General features: G+C 57.5%; 1 protein-coding gene across 1 annotated transcript in view; it reads left to right on the top strand.

Moving 5' to 3' along the window:
• Positions 1–16,255, top strand: part of HMCN2 (hemicentin 2) — a 154,508-nt gene that overhangs the window by 99,240 nt on the left and 39,013 nt on the right. Inside the window, exons 48-66 of the mRNA XM_082468057.1 lie at positions 101–187; positions 935–1,126; positions 1,985–2,158; positions 2,288–2,401; positions 2,911–3,053; positions 3,712–3,862; positions 4,471–4,689; positions 6,306–6,419; positions 6,826–7,013; positions 7,656–7,752; positions 8,521–8,682; positions 8,857–8,970; positions 9,934–10,136; positions 10,876–10,957; positions 11,311–11,442; positions 14,141–14,284; positions 14,374–14,533; positions 14,622–14,746; positions 15,196–15,379. Of these exons, the coding sequence (XP_082324183.1) occupies positions 101–187; positions 935–1,126; positions 1,985–2,158; positions 2,288–2,401; positions 2,911–3,053; positions 3,712–3,862; positions 4,471–4,689; positions 6,306–6,419; positions 6,826–7,013; positions 7,656–7,752; positions 8,521–8,682; positions 8,857–8,970; positions 9,934–10,136; positions 10,876–10,957; positions 11,311–11,442; positions 14,141–14,284; positions 14,374–14,533; positions 14,622–14,746; positions 15,196–15,379 (2,785 nt within the window). The remainder of the gene's footprint in view (positions 1–100; positions 188–934; positions 1,127–1,984; positions 2,159–2,287; positions 2,402–2,910; positions 3,054–3,711; positions 3,863–4,470; positions 4,690–6,305; positions 6,420–6,825; positions 7,014–7,655; positions 7,753–8,520; positions 8,683–8,856; positions 8,971–9,933; positions 10,137–10,875; positions 10,958–11,310; positions 11,443–14,140; positions 14,285–14,373; positions 14,534–14,621; positions 14,747–15,195; positions 15,380–16,255) is intronic.

Raw genomic sequence — 16,255 nt, 5'->3', positions numbered from 1 at the left:
GGGATGGGGAAATGGAAGAGAGGTGCCATGGGCTCTTAGCTTCCTGCTCCGTGGTTGTTCAGCATGGTCAGTTAGTGTCTGTCTTCCCTGCTTCTCCCAGTTCCTCCCAGTATCGAGAACGAGGACCTGGAGGAGGCAATCAAGGTTCCCGAGGGGCAGACGGCTCACCTGATGTGCAATGTCACGGGTAAGGGGCACACGCAGTGAGCTGGAAGAAGGGTGAGAGGCAGCTGCGAGAAGGAGGGGGTCCCCGGAGATCTGGGCTGCCTGCCCCCAGCCCTACTGCTCCCCACGGAGGGTCTCTCACCATCTTGGCCTTTGCACTCTCTGTGCCTCTGCCCCAAACACTCTTCCCTACTCCTCATCTGACTACAGAGCTCAGCTTCCAGGACCCTCCACAAGGAGTCCTTGGCTGACCCTTTGGGCCCATGGGCTCCTACAGGTCCCAGTGTTCCCCTATCCCAGCACTGACCACACGGAGCCATAGTGGCCTTGTGACACCTGTGTACCCCAGCCAGGCTCTGAGCTCCTTGAGGACCAAGGGCTACCTTGTCACCATGGTTCCCCCAGTGCCCAGTAGAGTAGGCTCCCATTAATGCTTGTGGGCTGGGAGAGATGGATGGATGGATGGATGGATGGATGGATGGATGGATGGATGGATGGGTGGAAGGGATAACTTGCCTTTCTGTCCTGCCTGTCTGTACCAAGCCATTCCTGCCCACAACCTGGGTAAGGAAAAGGCAATCAAAGCACACAGGAAAGGGCCCAGGCCAGGCTTGGTGGCTGCTTCTGTGTCTTGCCCTGCTGCATGGGTCTCTGGACTAGGATGGAGAATTGACGTCCCCTGCCCCATCTTGGAGCAGCCTCTGACCTCTTGTTTGACCTGGTCGAAACCTGCTGAAGCATTTCACTTGCCTCTCCCCTCTGCATACAGGCCACCCACAGCCCAAGGTCACATGGTTCAAAGATGGCAGGCCCCTGGCTGGCGGAGATGCCCACCGCATCTCTCCAGATGGAGCCCTCCTGCAGGTCCTCCAGGCCAACCTGTCTAGTGCAGGACACTACTCCTGTATTGCGGCCAACGCCATAGGAGAGAAGACCAAACATTTCCAGCTTAGCGTCCTGGGTAAGTGCTAAGCATCTTCTGGCTGCCCTAGGTGCCGGCAGGCTGGTACTAAGGTGACCAGCTCCTTACAGACAGCTTCCCACAAAGCACTTTACTATTTTTTCTTCCATGTCAACAACAACAAAAATAATAATAACAGCTCTATTGGCTGAACATCTACCATGGGCCAGGCATTTGGACAGGCCTGATTAGTTGAATAGTTGAATCTTTTCAACAACCCTAGGAGGTGGGAGATGTGTTTGTCCCCATGTCACCAATGAAGGCCTGAGGCTTAGAGAGGTGACAAGACTCCAGGCCCCAGGGTTGGGGCTCACACCCAGGCAGTCAGTCTCCCAAGGGCCATCAGCATGAACTGTCTCGTTAGGAGAAACAGGGGTCTAGAAGTTGAGAGGAGCACAGATCTGTTTCTTAAAATGCTGTTGGTAAAAGGGAGGGTCCCCAGCGAGAGCTGAAAGAGAAAATTTGGGGACCAATGAAAGCAGAGCTATCCTACCCAGCAGGGAGTAAAACTCCATCCCCGCCTCTGCTCAGAGAGTGGTAAAAATTGGAACCACAAACAGAATTGAGAAGGCTCTGGTTAAATTAGTAGATTCTGGATGTTAAGAGACTATTGGGGAAATTGAGGCACAACTGACCTATGGGATTGCTTAGTGATGGAGAGCCTGGGCTCTGGGTCACCCAGGCCTGAGTTCAAGTGTGGCCGCACGGCGCGTGGTTCCTCTGAGCTTCAGTTTCACCTCTGTGCGATGCAAGTAGCAAAAGCACCGAAGCCAAGCACCAGGGTCTGAGGCTTTTCTGGGTCCTTGGGCCCAGGGTGGGGGACCTCCGTTAACGAGCACGCTCCCTGCCCCACCGCAGTGGTTCCCACCATCCTGGGAGTGAGCAAGGACAGTGTGGACGAGGAGGTGACCGTGACCATCAACAACCCCATCTCTCTGATCTGCGAGGCGCTGGCCTTTCCCTCCCCCACCATCACCTGGATGAAGGATGGGGCCCCGTTGGAGGGCTTGAACAACATCCAGCTGCTCCCAGGTGACGCCCTCGGGGCAGGGAGGAGGGAGAGAGGGTACAGGTGACGCGTCATCGGGCTGGGTCAGAGGAAGGGAGCCTAAGTGAATGCCTGGGGGTGACCCTGGCCGCTGCCCCCCGCCCCCCAAGCAGGCACCCACGGGCTGCAGATCTTGAATGCCCAGAAGGAAGACGCGGGCCAGTACACCTGCGTGGTCACCAATGAGCTTGGCGAGGCCATGAAGAACTACCACGTGGAAGTCCTCAGTGAGTCAGGGACCCTCCAGGGCACCAGTCGGGTGGGCAGGAGGCGGCCTGGGAACCCTAGGGCTGCTTTTGACACCCCAGATGCCTTCACATGGCTTGTCTCCTCTGATGGTCAGTGGCCAGCCAGGGCCGGCTCAAGTCATTTTAGGGCCGAGGACCTAGGAGGAGGGAACAAGTGAGCTAGGACTTGGGCCACGTGGACGCCCAGAGCCACACCAGTCCTGGCTTCCTTCTGCCATTCACACTGTGGTACAACCAGAGACCCCACAACTTGAGACCTGGTACCCCCAAGAGGGCTCCCAGAGTTCACCCCAGGAATCCCCCCACCTCAGACCTGACCTGTCCCGTAACCATCTCTCCCCAGGAGCGGGTGGGTTTCCAGAGTCCCTGTTCCTCCACTCTCAGAGAGCCAACACCCCGTTTCTGGGACAGAGCCGGGACCAGGGGGAGCGCAGGGTCTCAACACGTCTTCTGCTGACTGGCTCCTCAGACTGCTTTGTGGTTTTCAGTCCCCCCTTCCATCTCCAAAGCTGACCCCTCCGGGGAGGTCGGCGTGAAGGAAGTGAAGACCAAGGTCGATAGTACCTTGACCCTGGAGTGCGAGTGCTGGGCCATGCCCCCACCCACCATCAGCTGGTACAAAGACGGACAGGTGAGCCCGGGACCCCCTGGCGGCCTCAGGCTCTCAGTCTGGTCACCCTCCTCTGCTTGGAAGCTTCCAGAAAAGGCAGTCAAGGCATCAGGTCCCAGAGCTGGCCTGGGCCCTGCCCCGCCCTTTGTATTTTAATAAGAAATTCAACTCTTTATAGGAAACAAGTCTCACAAACATTAAACCCTATATTCACCCACTGAATTCTCTTCTAATTTTTTTTTTAATTAATTAATTTATTTTTATTTTTGGCTGTGTTGGGTCTTCGTTTCTGTGCAAGAGCCTTCTCCAGTTGTGGCGAGCGGGGGCCACTCTTCATCGCGGTGCGCGGGCCTCTCACTGTTGAGGAGCACAGGCTCCAGACACGCAGGCTCAGTAGTTGTGGCTCACGGGCCCAGTTGCTCCGCGGCATGTGGGATCTTCCCAGACCAGGGCTCGAACCCGTGTCCCCTGCATTGGCAGGCAGATTCTCAACCACTGCGCCACCAGGGAAGCCCCTCTTCTAATTTTTAAGTTGTATGGATTTGGTGTTACAAAACTGTCGGGGTGTTCTTATCACTTTATGTTGTATTCTAAAAATTGTGTGAAAATAGAAGTACACTCGTCTGGGGGCTTTCTGCCCCGCATTTCTGATGTCTGTTTCCCCTCTTTCCACCCTCAGCCCGTGACCACCAACCAGCGTGTCCACATCCTTGGTGAAGGGCAGCTACTCCAGATCCGGCCCACGCAGGTCTCAGATTCCGGGCGATACGTGTGCGTGGCCACCAATGTGGTTGGCGAGGATGACCAGGACTTCAACGTGCTCATCCAGGGTGTGTAGGGCCACAGGGAGGGGTGGGGCGTGGGCCAGTAGGACCGGGAGGCCACATAGCTGGGGGTGGGGAGTATCAGTGCTTCTGGGGTGGCCTGGCGGGAGGGCTCTGGTCTCATCGCTGTCTGCATGCCTGGCCCCCACGCCCCTGGCCTGGGCTCTTTCATGAACTGACCTTGTGACAAGGCCATCGTTGCCCCCCAGGCCTCGGTTTTACCTTTGTAAAATGTGGGTGATCAAATCAGGTGACCTTGAGGGCCCCCCCAGTTCAAAAAGCCAGTGATGGGGGGCCTCCATGCTCCAAGGCATACACTCTGGCTAACGCTTAGTATCTGGCATTCTCCTCTGAGAAATACCAGCGTGTCACAAGACTAAGTCCATTAGACACGAGCTCCAGAGAGAGGAAACTTATCCTAGTGCCCCACATAGTAGTTGCTCAGTAAACACTGGTTGAAGGAATGAGTGAATTTAAAAACTGCCTTGACTGAAGGGATTGGCTCAAACGGTGGAATTTCTGTGCCTGGGGGAGGCTGGGACGGGAATCTCTTTGAGAAGAGAATCTCTGTCCCTCGGCTGTGGGTCCTAATGTCTTTGTCCCCCACTCCCCAGTACCCCCTGTGTTCCAGAAGGTGGGAGATGCCAGTGCAGCCTTTGAGACCCTGTCCCGGGAGGAAGAGGCCCGGGGTGGGGTGACGGAATACCGGGAGATCGTGGAGAACAACCCCGCCTACCTGTACTGTGACACCAACGCGGTCCCATCCCCGGAGCTCACCTGGTACAGGGAAGAGCAGCCCCTCTCGGCCACAGATGGGGTGTCTGTTCTGCAAGGTAGGCCAGGGCTGCACAGAGAAGCAGGGCATTTGCAGGCAGGCACCAGGGTCACGCCCACATCAGAGCTGGTCTCCTCTGCCTTTCTGTAAGTCCTTGAGCTCTCCTGTGCGCTGCTTGCTGTGTGACCCCGGGCAGGGCACGTGACCACTCTGGACCTTAGCTGCCTTTTGTAAACCGGGGCTAGAAGTTCTTTACCGGTTTGAAGGCAAGAGTGGGGTCCCCTTCTGCCTCTGGTTTTTAGAACAGAGGTTCTCATCTCGGCCGTGCCCTCCTCTGGGCTTCAACATCTGTAATGTCCTGGCCCCTTTCTCTGGAGGTGTGGCCGGTTCCGTTATTAAGATCTCGTGACCCCAGATGCTGAAGAATCTCTCACTGGGCTCTGATGACCACCCAGAGTCCAAATTCATGGCTTATGTGACCTTTTAAATTTCTTCTTACAACTTTAAATATTCCTTTAAGGTTATTTAATTTTTGTAAGCAACTGCTTTATTTCAGAATAGTTTTTTGTGGATGACTTTGAATTAAAAGGCTCCGGGGATGGGACTTAGAAATGCCTGGCTTCCCTAGGGTGGCCCAGAACTGGGAGGTATTTGAGACGCAGAGCCCGGATGGGGTCCTGCCGGGTCCTGTCAGGCTTGGGCCAGTTGTGGCGCTGTCCAGCAGAGGGGGATGACGTGGGCTGCAGGATGAACAGGGTCATTCCAGGGTTGGTACTTTGGTACTTGCAGAAGAAGGTGGCCCCTTGGAGATCTGGGAGAGGCAATGCTTACTGAAAGCTCGATTGACCTCTTAACCTGGCACTGCCCTCTGATCTGGGGACACAGTGAGCTCAGTCACATGCTGATTGGCCTCTGGCCCTGGCCACTGACCCCTAATCCTGGGTACACAGTGGTCACAGTCACAGCTGACTTTAATTCTGGCCCTGATCACAGATTACCCTCATGTATCGAGTGATCCCTCCCCCAGCCATGGCCACTGCCTCCCCAAATCCCGGGTACTGTCTCCTGGCTCCGCACATAATGAGCCCCTGGTTCTAACCCTGCTCACAGCCCACCACATCCTGGGTCAGAGATCCCCCAACCCAGAGTCCTGAGCACACAGCGACCCTAGCCCAGCTTCCACTAGAGACCAGCTCCAGCCCCACAGATGCCAGGGTCTGGCCCTGGCTGGCTCTTGTGCACAGAGGGTCCCAGGTGATGCCCCCCAATTGCCCCCACGCCCAACCACCACCGCCTCCTGAGAGCCTCTGCCGACATTTGCCAAGCTTTCTGCCCCTTCCCTCTGCCTTCAATGAGGAGCTGGGCTCAGCACTGCTGGGCACTCTTTGGGAGCCTCAGTTTTTCCATCTGTAAGATGGGAGTAGTAACAGCACACGGAGTCAGAGGCCAGGGAAATGCTCAGCCCAGGGCCTGGCACAGAGTAAGCTGCTACTGTGCTTCATTTGATCCCCTTGACCCGTGACCTGAGCAGAGCAGGCGATTCTCTGCGTTTCACACATGAGGTCGGGGAACGGGAGTGGCGGGGGTGGGGAAGTGATGTGTCCCAGGTCCCCTCCATGGGGAAGAGCGGGTTTCCTTGCCCTGGCTCAGGCCTCTGTCTCCATGTCTCCGCAGGAGGCCGGGTCCTGCAGATCCCCCTAGTACGTGCGGAAGATGCCGGCAGGTACTCTTGCAAGGCCTCCAATGAGGTGGGCGAGGACTGGCTTCACTACCAGCTGCTGGTGCTGAGTGAGTGGCCCGGCCTTGGGGCGGGTGGGGGGGGGGCGTGGTCTCATGTCTACAGGTCCCATGAGAGGCCCCCTCCCAAAGTGGGTCCAAGAGAGCATGTTCAGTCCTACTGTACTCAGAGGTTGGTGAGGTAGGGGTTACGAGCTTGGGCTCTAAAACCAGACAGGACTGGATTCAAATTGCAAGTGAGCTGCTTCCTAGCTGTGTGACCTTGAGCAAATCACAGCCCTCTCTGTGCCCCAGATTCCTTAGCTGCCGCAGGGCCTGGGAGGGCTTGGTGGGCAGGGTTCAAGGAGCCCCAGCCAGTGCCCGGCACCAAGTGGTGTTCTTGCCTCCACGCCCGCCTCCCCCCGGGACCTTTCCCAGGGGGGCTGCCCGCTCCTCACCCTCTTCTCCCCCCGCCCAGCCCCACCTGTGATCCTGGGTGACACAGAGGAGCTGGTGGAGGAGGTGACTGTCAACGCCAGCAGCACCGTCAGCCTGCAGTGCCCAGCCCTGGGCAACCCTGTGCCCACCATCTCGTGGCTCCAGAACGGGCTGCCTCTCTCCCCAAGCCCGTGGCTGCAGGTCCTGGAGGACGGGCAAGTCTTGCAGGTCAGGGCGACCCCCTGCTCGGGCTGAAGGCAGCGACTGCTGTGACTCAGTGCTGCTTGTCTGAGGACCAATGAGCTAACCACTCTCTGTGCCAAATGAGGCTCTTTGCCTGAAGCCATGTTGGAGCCCCTGGGATTTAATTCAGCCCACCAGATAATCGTACGTGAGCAGCCTTGCTGGGCTACGCATGGCACCTGGAAAGGACGCACAGGCATGCCACACTTGGAGCCCGGCACGGCACAGGGCAGCCTTCCTCGGGAATGCCGTTGGACGCTTACAGAGCTGTGCCCAGCACCTAGGACCTCAGGCAGCTCCTCGGCCACCCAGTGTCCAGACACAGCCCCACGGGACCCCTGGAGTCCAACACCGCACAGAGCACCCTCCGTGGGGCTGGGGGAGGGGACTGTGGTCACCAGCTAGTTTGCTACAGGGAATCACCCCTCAGCTTCACATCCCCCAGATGTCACAGACAGCCCTAGATGGCTGTGGGGTGACCCCCTAAGCGTTGCTCCATGTAGGCAAAGGTGGTCTTCTGAGGGAGCTCCTGCTGGTCCCTGCCGTGCCTGGAATGGGTGGGAGGGAACCCTCACACTAGTTCCTGGTGGGACCCAGAGCCATCCGGCCGGTGGCGTGCACCCACAGGTGTCCACGGCAGAGGTGTCTGACGCTGCCAGCTACATGTGTGTGGCCCAGAACCCGGCGGGCTCCGCGGAGAAGCTCTTCACCCTCAGGGTGCAAGGTGAGCTGGGCTGAGCAGGAAGCCCCCTGGGTTCCCCAGCTGAGGAGGGGCTGGTGCTCTGGGTCTGCCCCACGCGCTCCGAGGACTCACCGTGCGGGCAGACGCAGCGCCTCGGTCCTTCCAGTGTCCTGGGCTCTGGGCCTGCGCCAGCCGCACCCCGGGAGCGCAGCTGGGGGACCCTGATCACTAGATAATTTTAAGCAGCTTCGGAGGCTGCCGGACGAATGGCTCTTCTGAGGCCTTACAGCACCATGACTGCGCGTTTACTGTGTACCTGGCGTGGGGCTGAGTGCTTTCCCCGGACTCAAAGCTGAGCGGTTAGCCCAATTTTAGGGCTGTGGAAACAGACTCAGAGAAGTCACCCAGTGGGGGTCTCCCCGCCCTGGAGTCGGCCCTCTCAACCTCTGCATTCTTGTGACACATATACCTCTCAGTGGCCATGAGCTCTGCCTCCAGATGTGGGGCAGCTGTGGCCTCAGGGGCGGAGGGATGTTGGTGTTACTCAAGGTCTAGGACTCAAACCTGAATTGATATTCTGGCTCTGCCACTGAGCAGCTGAGTGACCTTGGAAAAGTGACTCTCCCTCTCTGATCTCTAAGCCCCCGTGTTCGCAGCTGTAAGATGGTTATGACAAATAGGAGCTGCTGCACAGTGAGGTTTGAAGCGCCAACAGCTCGTGAAGGCCCTGTGTTTCACTCTGTGGCCGTCCGCTCCCTGCCGGTATGCGTTGTCATGTGTCTTTCTTTATCCTGGTGGCCGCGGGGACAGTCCCACCACGAATTGCGGGTCTGAACTTGGAGCAGGTCACCGCCATCCTCGACAGCAGCGTCTCCTTACCATGCGAGGTCCACGCTCACCCAAGCCCCGAAGTCACGTGGTACAAGGACAGCCGGGCCCTCTCCCTGGGAGAAGAAGTCTTCCTCCTGCCTGGTGAGTAAACTGAGGCTGGGGACCCAGCTCTGAGGCTCTGTGGGAAAGCAGAGCTGCCTCCCCAAACCTGGGACCGGACTGGATGTCTGGGAGGGCTTTAGGACTGTGGGCGTGGGGTCTGGGTGCTGGGGCCTGTTCGCTGGTGCCAGGGGCTATCTCCCCCACCCCTGGCAGGCACCCACACGCTGCAGCTGGCTCGGGCACAGCCATCGGACTCTGGAATGTACATGTGTGAGGCCCTCAATGCCGCCGGCCGAGACCAAAAGCTGGTGCAGCTTAGCGTGCTGGGTATGTCCTGTCTGTCCCCCCACCTGTACTGCCCCGACTCCTTCAATCAGCCCTCACGCCCTCAGGCAGGAGAGGGGCAGCCGGCCCTGGGGGAGCCTGGGATGCCCTGTGCCCTCTGCTGCAGTGGTATCTGGGGGGCATGGTGGTTAAGATCCTAGTTTTTAGAGTTTGGACATGCTTCGGTTTGAAACTCAGCTGTGCACTTATTTGATCTGTGACCTTGGGTAAGTCACTTCCCCTCCCTGAGCCTCGGGTCTCTTATCTGTAAGGTGATGGTTGGTATAAGGGTAAGATGATGGTATGTGAGCCCTTAGCCCAGTGCCTGGTGCCCCGTGAGCTGTGAAGCTGAGGAGGGGACAGCAGGATGATAGCCAGAGCTGGCCCAGGAAGGGCCCTTCCCAAGCCTGATTGATCACGAAGTTCTCCGCATGGAACCTTTTTGGGGGCTTCTGGTCTTCAGAATCCTCTTGGGGAAAAGCTGGCCCAAGATGTCACGAGCCAGCACTCCCTGGAGGGTTCTTTCAAGCCCTGGGGCAAGTTCATTCGTTTGTGCCTGTTCACCTACTGTGCGCCCGGCACCGTGCCAGGTCTTGTGGGCTCACAGCTGGGGTGGGAGCTTCTACATTGGTTTGCTGGAGGGCCATGGGCCCGTGGACCCCCATGGAGGGCCCTCACCTAGCTGGGGCCTGCCCTGTGTAGGAAAGAGCCTAGGAGGGTTGTCATAGCATCTCCCCCGACTGGGAGGCTGAACCCAGAGAGGGCAAGAGGCTTTTCCCAGGTCACCCAGCAGGCCCTTGGCATGCTGGCCTGGATTCTCTTCTTCTAGCTCCCTGGGTCTGTGCCATCCCCTGCGGTGGGGTCCACTGCATGACCTTGTCTCTCCATAGGCTGTTAGCCTACGGCTGGGGCCAGGGAGGACACGGGGAAGGCCACACCCCTCACTCAGCTCATCTCCTTCCCCAGTTCCCCCAACCTTCAGGCAGGCTCCCAGCGGCCCCCAGGATGTGGTCCTGGTGAAGGCGGGGGACAAGGCCATCCTGAGCTGCGAGACAGACTCACTTCCCGAGCCAGCCGTGACCTGGCACAAGGACGGGCAGCCCCTGGTCCTGGCACAGAGGACCCAAGCTCTGCTGGGTGGGCAGAGGCTGGAGATCCAGGACACCCAGGTGAGATGTCTGGTGGTGCGGGCAGCCGTGGGCAGCCCTGGGAATGTCGCCTCCTGGTCCTGGTGAGCCGAGGGTGGGCGTGGGGGGCAGCTGGGTGGCAAGATGGGGGGGCTGCTGCCTCCTTGGCCTGCAGGACCCCAATCCAAGGTGATTAGCACCGTCTGGGGTGGGAGACGTGGGAAGAGCACAGGGCCCCAGATCCGGCTCCACACTGACTCACAGAATGACTTTGAGCGGATCTGCCTTCCTGTTGCCCCAGAATCCAGAAGCCTTTCCAGGCCCCTCTGGTTATGACTCCCTGGGAGTCTGTTCCACCTGCCCACGCCCCTCCCTGGTATGGATTAGACACTCACAAGTGTTCTTTGGATGAACGTTTGCTGCTCCTCTGGAAATGCACCCGGGCTCCGTCTCCTGACTCAGCGCCATCCCCACAGTGAGGGAACCTTCTCCTCCAGGCTCCACTGACAGACATGCAGCCCCAGGGAAGGGTGGAGTCTGGATCCTGTGCACTCACCTTCCATCGGCCCTCCTGCATCTTAAGGCTCTTGGGAGGCCCTCCTGCATCTTAAGGCTCTTGGGAAAGGCCAGAGGGTCCCATCTCCCCTTTGGCTTCCCAGGCAGGACCAGCATATTTGGGGAGTCCCTGCTGTGGAGGGTTCTGGGACCTGGATGTTTTGGGGGAGCCGTAGGTATCCCCACTACAGCCGCACACTGTCATCATGTGCTCTCTCTGTCCCAGGTGTCGGATAAAGGTTTATACAGCTGTAGAGTCAACAATACAGCCGGGGAGGCCGTGCGGGCCTTCATCCTCACGGTCCAGGGTAAGCTGGGGACCAGGCTGCGAGCATCGCTGTGGTACCCGTAGCAGCACAGGGAGTTGCCAAGGATGCGAAGGGCCGTAGCTGGAAAGGGAAGGTGTGGCTGAGTGTTTAGGGCCCAAGATCTGGAATTGAAAAGACCAGGATCCAAATAGGACTCTGCCAATGACTTGCTCTGTGGGACTCAGTAGAGTGACTTTATCCCTTTGAGCCTCAGATTTATCTTCAGTAGAAGGAGCTAAAAGTAGTAACTGCCTGTTTGGCACACAGGAAGTGCTCCATCTGTGGTCTGTCATGACTGTGTCTAGAAAGTGCTGGAATCTGACTTCTTAGGGAATCTGACTTCTCTCCTGCAGTGCCCCCAACGTTTGAGAACCCCAAGACGGAGACCGTGAGTCAGGTGGCTGGAAGCCCCCTGGTCCTGAGCTGTGACGTGACTGCGGTCCCTGCACCTAGTGTTACTTGGCTGAAAGACAGAATGCCTGTTGGTGAGTGCATTCGTCCTTATCTTTTTGGTGCCAAGTATCCTTTATTTAATGAAATGGCAATGAAAGCAGAAGGGGTAGTTGGTTATTAACGGTTCTTACTTGGCAAAATCAAAAGCTGGCAGCGCCCTGTTGGTCCCATTCCCCCCAATTTGTCTTTCAACCCTGTTGGCCTTGCAATCCCAACACTGAGGACCATTTGTGTGGGGGCTCAGTGGCTTGTTGTGTTTGTATCCATAGTCAGCTCCCACGGGACAGAAATGCAGAGTGGGTGCTGAGGGTCTAGCTGGCCCGACCCTGGGCTTGGCATTGGCCCCCAAAGCTGCTCCTTCTCCAGTAACTCAGCTCCATTCGGCCCAGCTGTTGGTCACCCCCATCCAGGCCTTCAACCTTGCCCTGCTCTCTTCCTCTCCCCCGACCCACCCACCCATCAGTCAGTAGACACCTCGTCTTGTCAACATAAATGCCTCCGGTGCCAGCCTTGCTCTCCATCCATAGTCTTTCCTGTTCCAGCCACCACTGTCCACACCCCTGGGTGAGGGCAGCAGCCCCTACGCTGGTCTCTTGGGTCTACCCAAACCTCCAATGCAGGCTCCACCGGGGCAGAAGGGATCACAAAGTGCAGCTCTGAGTGGGTCAGTTGTCTGCTGAAACTGAAAATCCTTTCGTGGCTGGAGTCCTCAGAACCACAGCCCAGGAGGCCCCTCGGGGCTGGGGCCAGCCCCCCTCTCCCTGCCCTGCTGCGTGCTCCAGACAGACCCAGCTGCTCTTGACTCCTTGCATATGCCTATGTCTGTCTGTCTGTCTGTTTGTCTCTTTCTCTCTCTCAATAACAGCCTTATTGAGATGTAATTCACATACTCTACAATTTACTCAATGAAAGCATATAAATCAATTCTTTTTTGTATAATCACAGACCATCCCCACAATCAATTTTGGAACATTTTTTTTCCAACTGTATATTTTATTTTATTTTTTTCTTTTTTAAAAAATTGAAATATAGTTGATTTACAATGTTGTGTTAATTTCTGCTGTACAGCAAAGTGATTCAGCTTTACATATATACATTCTTTTTATATTCTTTTCCATAATGGTTTATCATAGGATATTGAATATAGTTCCCTGTGCTATACAGTAGAACCTAATTTTGGAATATTTTTATCACCCCAAGGGAAATCCCTGACCCATCGCCTTCACTCCCAGCCGCCCCAGCCTTAGGCAGCCACTAACCTACTTTCTGTCTCCATAGACTTGCCTGTTCTGGACAATTCATGTAACACGTGGAATCATACAACACGTGACCTCTTGTGACTGGCTTCTTCCACTTAGCATCGTGTCTTCAAGGTTCATCTATGTTGTAGCATGTGTCAATTCTTCATTCCTTTTTTAAGTTAATTTTTTTCTTTCTTTTTTATGGCTGAACATTCCACTGTGTAGATATATCATGTTCTGTTTATCCATCCACTAGTTGATGGACATTTGTGTTGTTTCCACCTTTTGGCTATGATGGATAGGGTGCTGTGAATGTTCGTGTACGAGTGTTTGTGTGGCATGTGCCGTCCTTCCTCTTTGATGTATACTTGGGAGTGGAATTGCTGTGGACCCTGTTCTCTCTTGGCTCCAGCTCTTGGCACGTGCTGTTTCCCCCCTGAAATACTCATCCCAGGCTCCCCGGACCACCTCCACTTTCACCTGGCTGATTCAGACTCACCTTCAGGTCTCAGCTGAGACTCATCTCCTCCAGAAGCCTGGCCTGGTCTCTCCATGCTCCATCAGGGTTTCACAGGGCTGGGCCCACAGGATTGTACCTGTGTCACTGTCTCTGATGTATTTTGAACTCCTTGAGGACAGGGACCATGTTTCATTCATCTTTGATTCTCAAGCTCTCTCGCTGTTGGACATGTAGTAGTTGCTCAATACATTTTGTGTTGAAAGACCGGCTGGACAGATGAGGATCTGGGGGAGGGCAGACCAGCCTGGACTGGTACAGTTAGAGAAGGCTTTAGGGCAGAGGTGCTGCTGGAGAACATGAGGGGGAGGCATTCTAGGCTTGGGGAGGGGTGCAGCCTGAGCAGAGGCCCAGGGGAAGCCCGTCACTGGACTCATGTTGGAGTCAGTGAGTGGCTGGTCCACCTTGATCAGTGCAGGGAGGGAAAGGTTGGAAGGAGGGCGGGAGATGAGGGGTGGGCCTGAGAGTCAACAGGAAGAGGAGCAAGTCCTGGACTCTAAAGGGATGGGAGGACTTCCCTGACTGTCCAGTGGTTAAGACACCGAGCTCCCAATGCAGGAAGCACGGGTTCGATCCCTGGTCGGGGAACTAGGATCCCGCCTGCCACACGGCGTGGCCAGAAAAATAAATAAAAATAAAAAAATTAAGGGAGTGGGGTCCCTTGGGAAGAAATGTCCCCAGTGAAGGAAGTAGGGAGGGGTTGGTTGTAAGGACCAGAGCAATCAAAGGAGTCCAGGCTGGGGAAGGCCGTGACGTAAATGGCTAGAGGCCCTGCCCATGTCTGGGCCTCAGTTTCCCTATGAGCATAAGAAAGGGGTGGGTGATTCAAGGGTTCCCAGGGTCTTTCCAGCCTTGTGAGTGCGGGGTCAGGCGCCCTCTGAGGGAGTCACGAGACTTCTCTGGGCCCAGTGGTGGCACCTGGGGCGGTGGGTCTGAGCAGGTGAAGTCCTGCCACACCCCTCCATCCCACAGAAAGCAGTGTGGCACGTGGTGTGGTCTCCCGGGGGGGCCGCCTCCAGCTGAGTCACCTGCGGCCAGACCAGGCTGGCACCTACACGTGTGTGGCCAAGAACGCCCAGGCGGAGGCCCGCAAGGACTTCGTGGTGGCCGTGCTTGGTACGTCTGCGCCATGCGCCCCCCGTGTCCCACCCCCATGCCGGCCCCAGCCACTGCCCCGGGGCCTCACCACGCCCCCTCTGCCACAGTGGCCCCCCGGATCCGCAGCTCGGGCGCCACGCGGGAGCACAGCGTCCTGGAGGGGCAGGAGGCGCGGCTGGACTGCAGGGCTGACGGGCAGCCACTGCCCGACGTGGCCTGGCTGAAGGACGGTCGCCCGCTGGGCCAGGGCGCCGGCCCCCACCTCCGGTAAGACCCAGCCTGTGACATCCCCGCCCCAGGAGGCAAGGCTGCAGGCCCTCACGCGCCTGCTCCCGGCTCTCCCACCCCGGGGCAGGTTCTACCTGGACGGCAGCTCCCTGGTGCTGAAGGGCCTGAGGGCCTCGGACTCGGGGGCCTACACCTGCGTGGCCCACAACGCGGCCGGTGAGGACGCCAGGCTGCACACCGTGAACGTGCTGGGTGAGCAGCTGAGGGGCGAGGAGAGCGAGGCCGCCCCACCGTCCCACGGCGGCAGCAGCCTGGCCGCCGTGGGGCCTCCACTGGGGCACCTGGAGGGTGGTGCCAGGGCCCGGATACGGGAGCCCTGGTGAAGTCCCACTCTGTGAGCCAGGCCAGTCTGACCTCTCCAGGCCTCTGCCCCATCCTCAGACCAGGGGCACAACCGCTCCAGCCCAGGGGCGCAGTGGGGGAGTCGGGATAAAGGAGAGACCCACGCCCCCAGGCAGCGGGCTTCATCCTCACCTGGGTTGGGCGCGGGTCTAAGACCCACGTGATGATTGCCACACGATGGCTGCACGTGGCAGAAGTCGAGGTGTCGGCGCCACCTCCGGGGACTTCCCTGAGAGGAGCCCACCTCCCCGCCCAGACCCCCTCACTGCCCCCGTTTTTCCTCTCTGCCCACCCACCAGTGCCTCCCACCATCGAGCAGGGGGCAGAGGGCACGGGGACCCTGGTGAGCAGGCCTGGGGAGCTGGTGACCATGACGTGCCCTGTCCGGGGCTCCCCGCGCATCCACGTGAGCTGGCTCAAGGATGGCCTGCCCCTTGCGCTCTCCCAGCGCACCCACCTCCACGGCTCGGGCCACACCCTCAGGTAAGGGAGTGGCTCCCCTGCCCGCCAGCCAGCGGATGGCAGGCCCCAGATACACTCCTCAGGCAGCTTGGGCTTAAAAGCACGTCTGAATGGTTTTTAGACTAAAAATAACATAAACATACAGAGGTTTTTGATGGGGAGAGTGGGAGGACCCCACCCCCGAAAGGGAGCTTCAGAGATGAAAGGGGCCTCTGCCCTCAGGCTTTCACAGCCCAGTGGGGGAGGTACAGATCCAGGTGATGACATCTGGTGGCACCTGACTCAGCCTGGCCCCAGGTAGAAGAAATCTGGGAAGGCTTCCTGGAAGAAAGTGCCTGAGCAACGTCTTCATGCCTTCAGCAGCACTTAACGGAGTGCTTGCTGTTCCAGGTGCAGTTCCAGGTACTGGGATGGAGCAGTGAGCAAGATGAAGCCTTTGCTCCTGCAGCTTTGGGGAGGGAGGGGAATGGAAAATAAACAGATATAAAAGTGACATGTCACAAGGGATGTGTGCTCAGAAGAATAAAGTAGGGTGAGGGGATGAGAGGTGGCAGTGGAGGGTGCTATTTTAGGGTGGGCAGCAGTAGGCACTCAGATAAGGTGACACTTGAGCAGAGATGGAAGGCGATGAGAAGGGGAGGTGAGTGGATTCCATGGCAGGAAGAATTCTGTTCCTTCCAGGCAGGAAGAGCAGGTTCAAAGGCCCTGCGGTGGGCGTGTGGCTGTGTGTTCTAGAAACAGAGTTGGAGGGTCGGTCATGAAGGGGGCAGTCAGGTGACATAGGGCCTCGTAAGTCCTTCAAAAGACTTGGGCTTTCCTAAGGAGAGAAGGGAAGCCCTGAGAGGGTTTTAAGCAGAGAAGCATCATGATGTGACTTAAATATTGTGTATGTGGTAA

This window comes from Balaenoptera physalus (genome assembly GCF_965194825.1).
Source record: "Balaenoptera physalus genome assembly, chromosome: 7".
In the NCBI taxonomy this organism is placed as follows: Eukaryota; Metazoa; Chordata; class Mammalia; order Artiodactyla; family Balaenopteridae; genus Balaenoptera; species Balaenoptera physalus.
The sequence above is the reverse complement of the archived record's forward strand: the minus strand, read 5'-3'. Positions and strand labels throughout refer to the sequence as shown.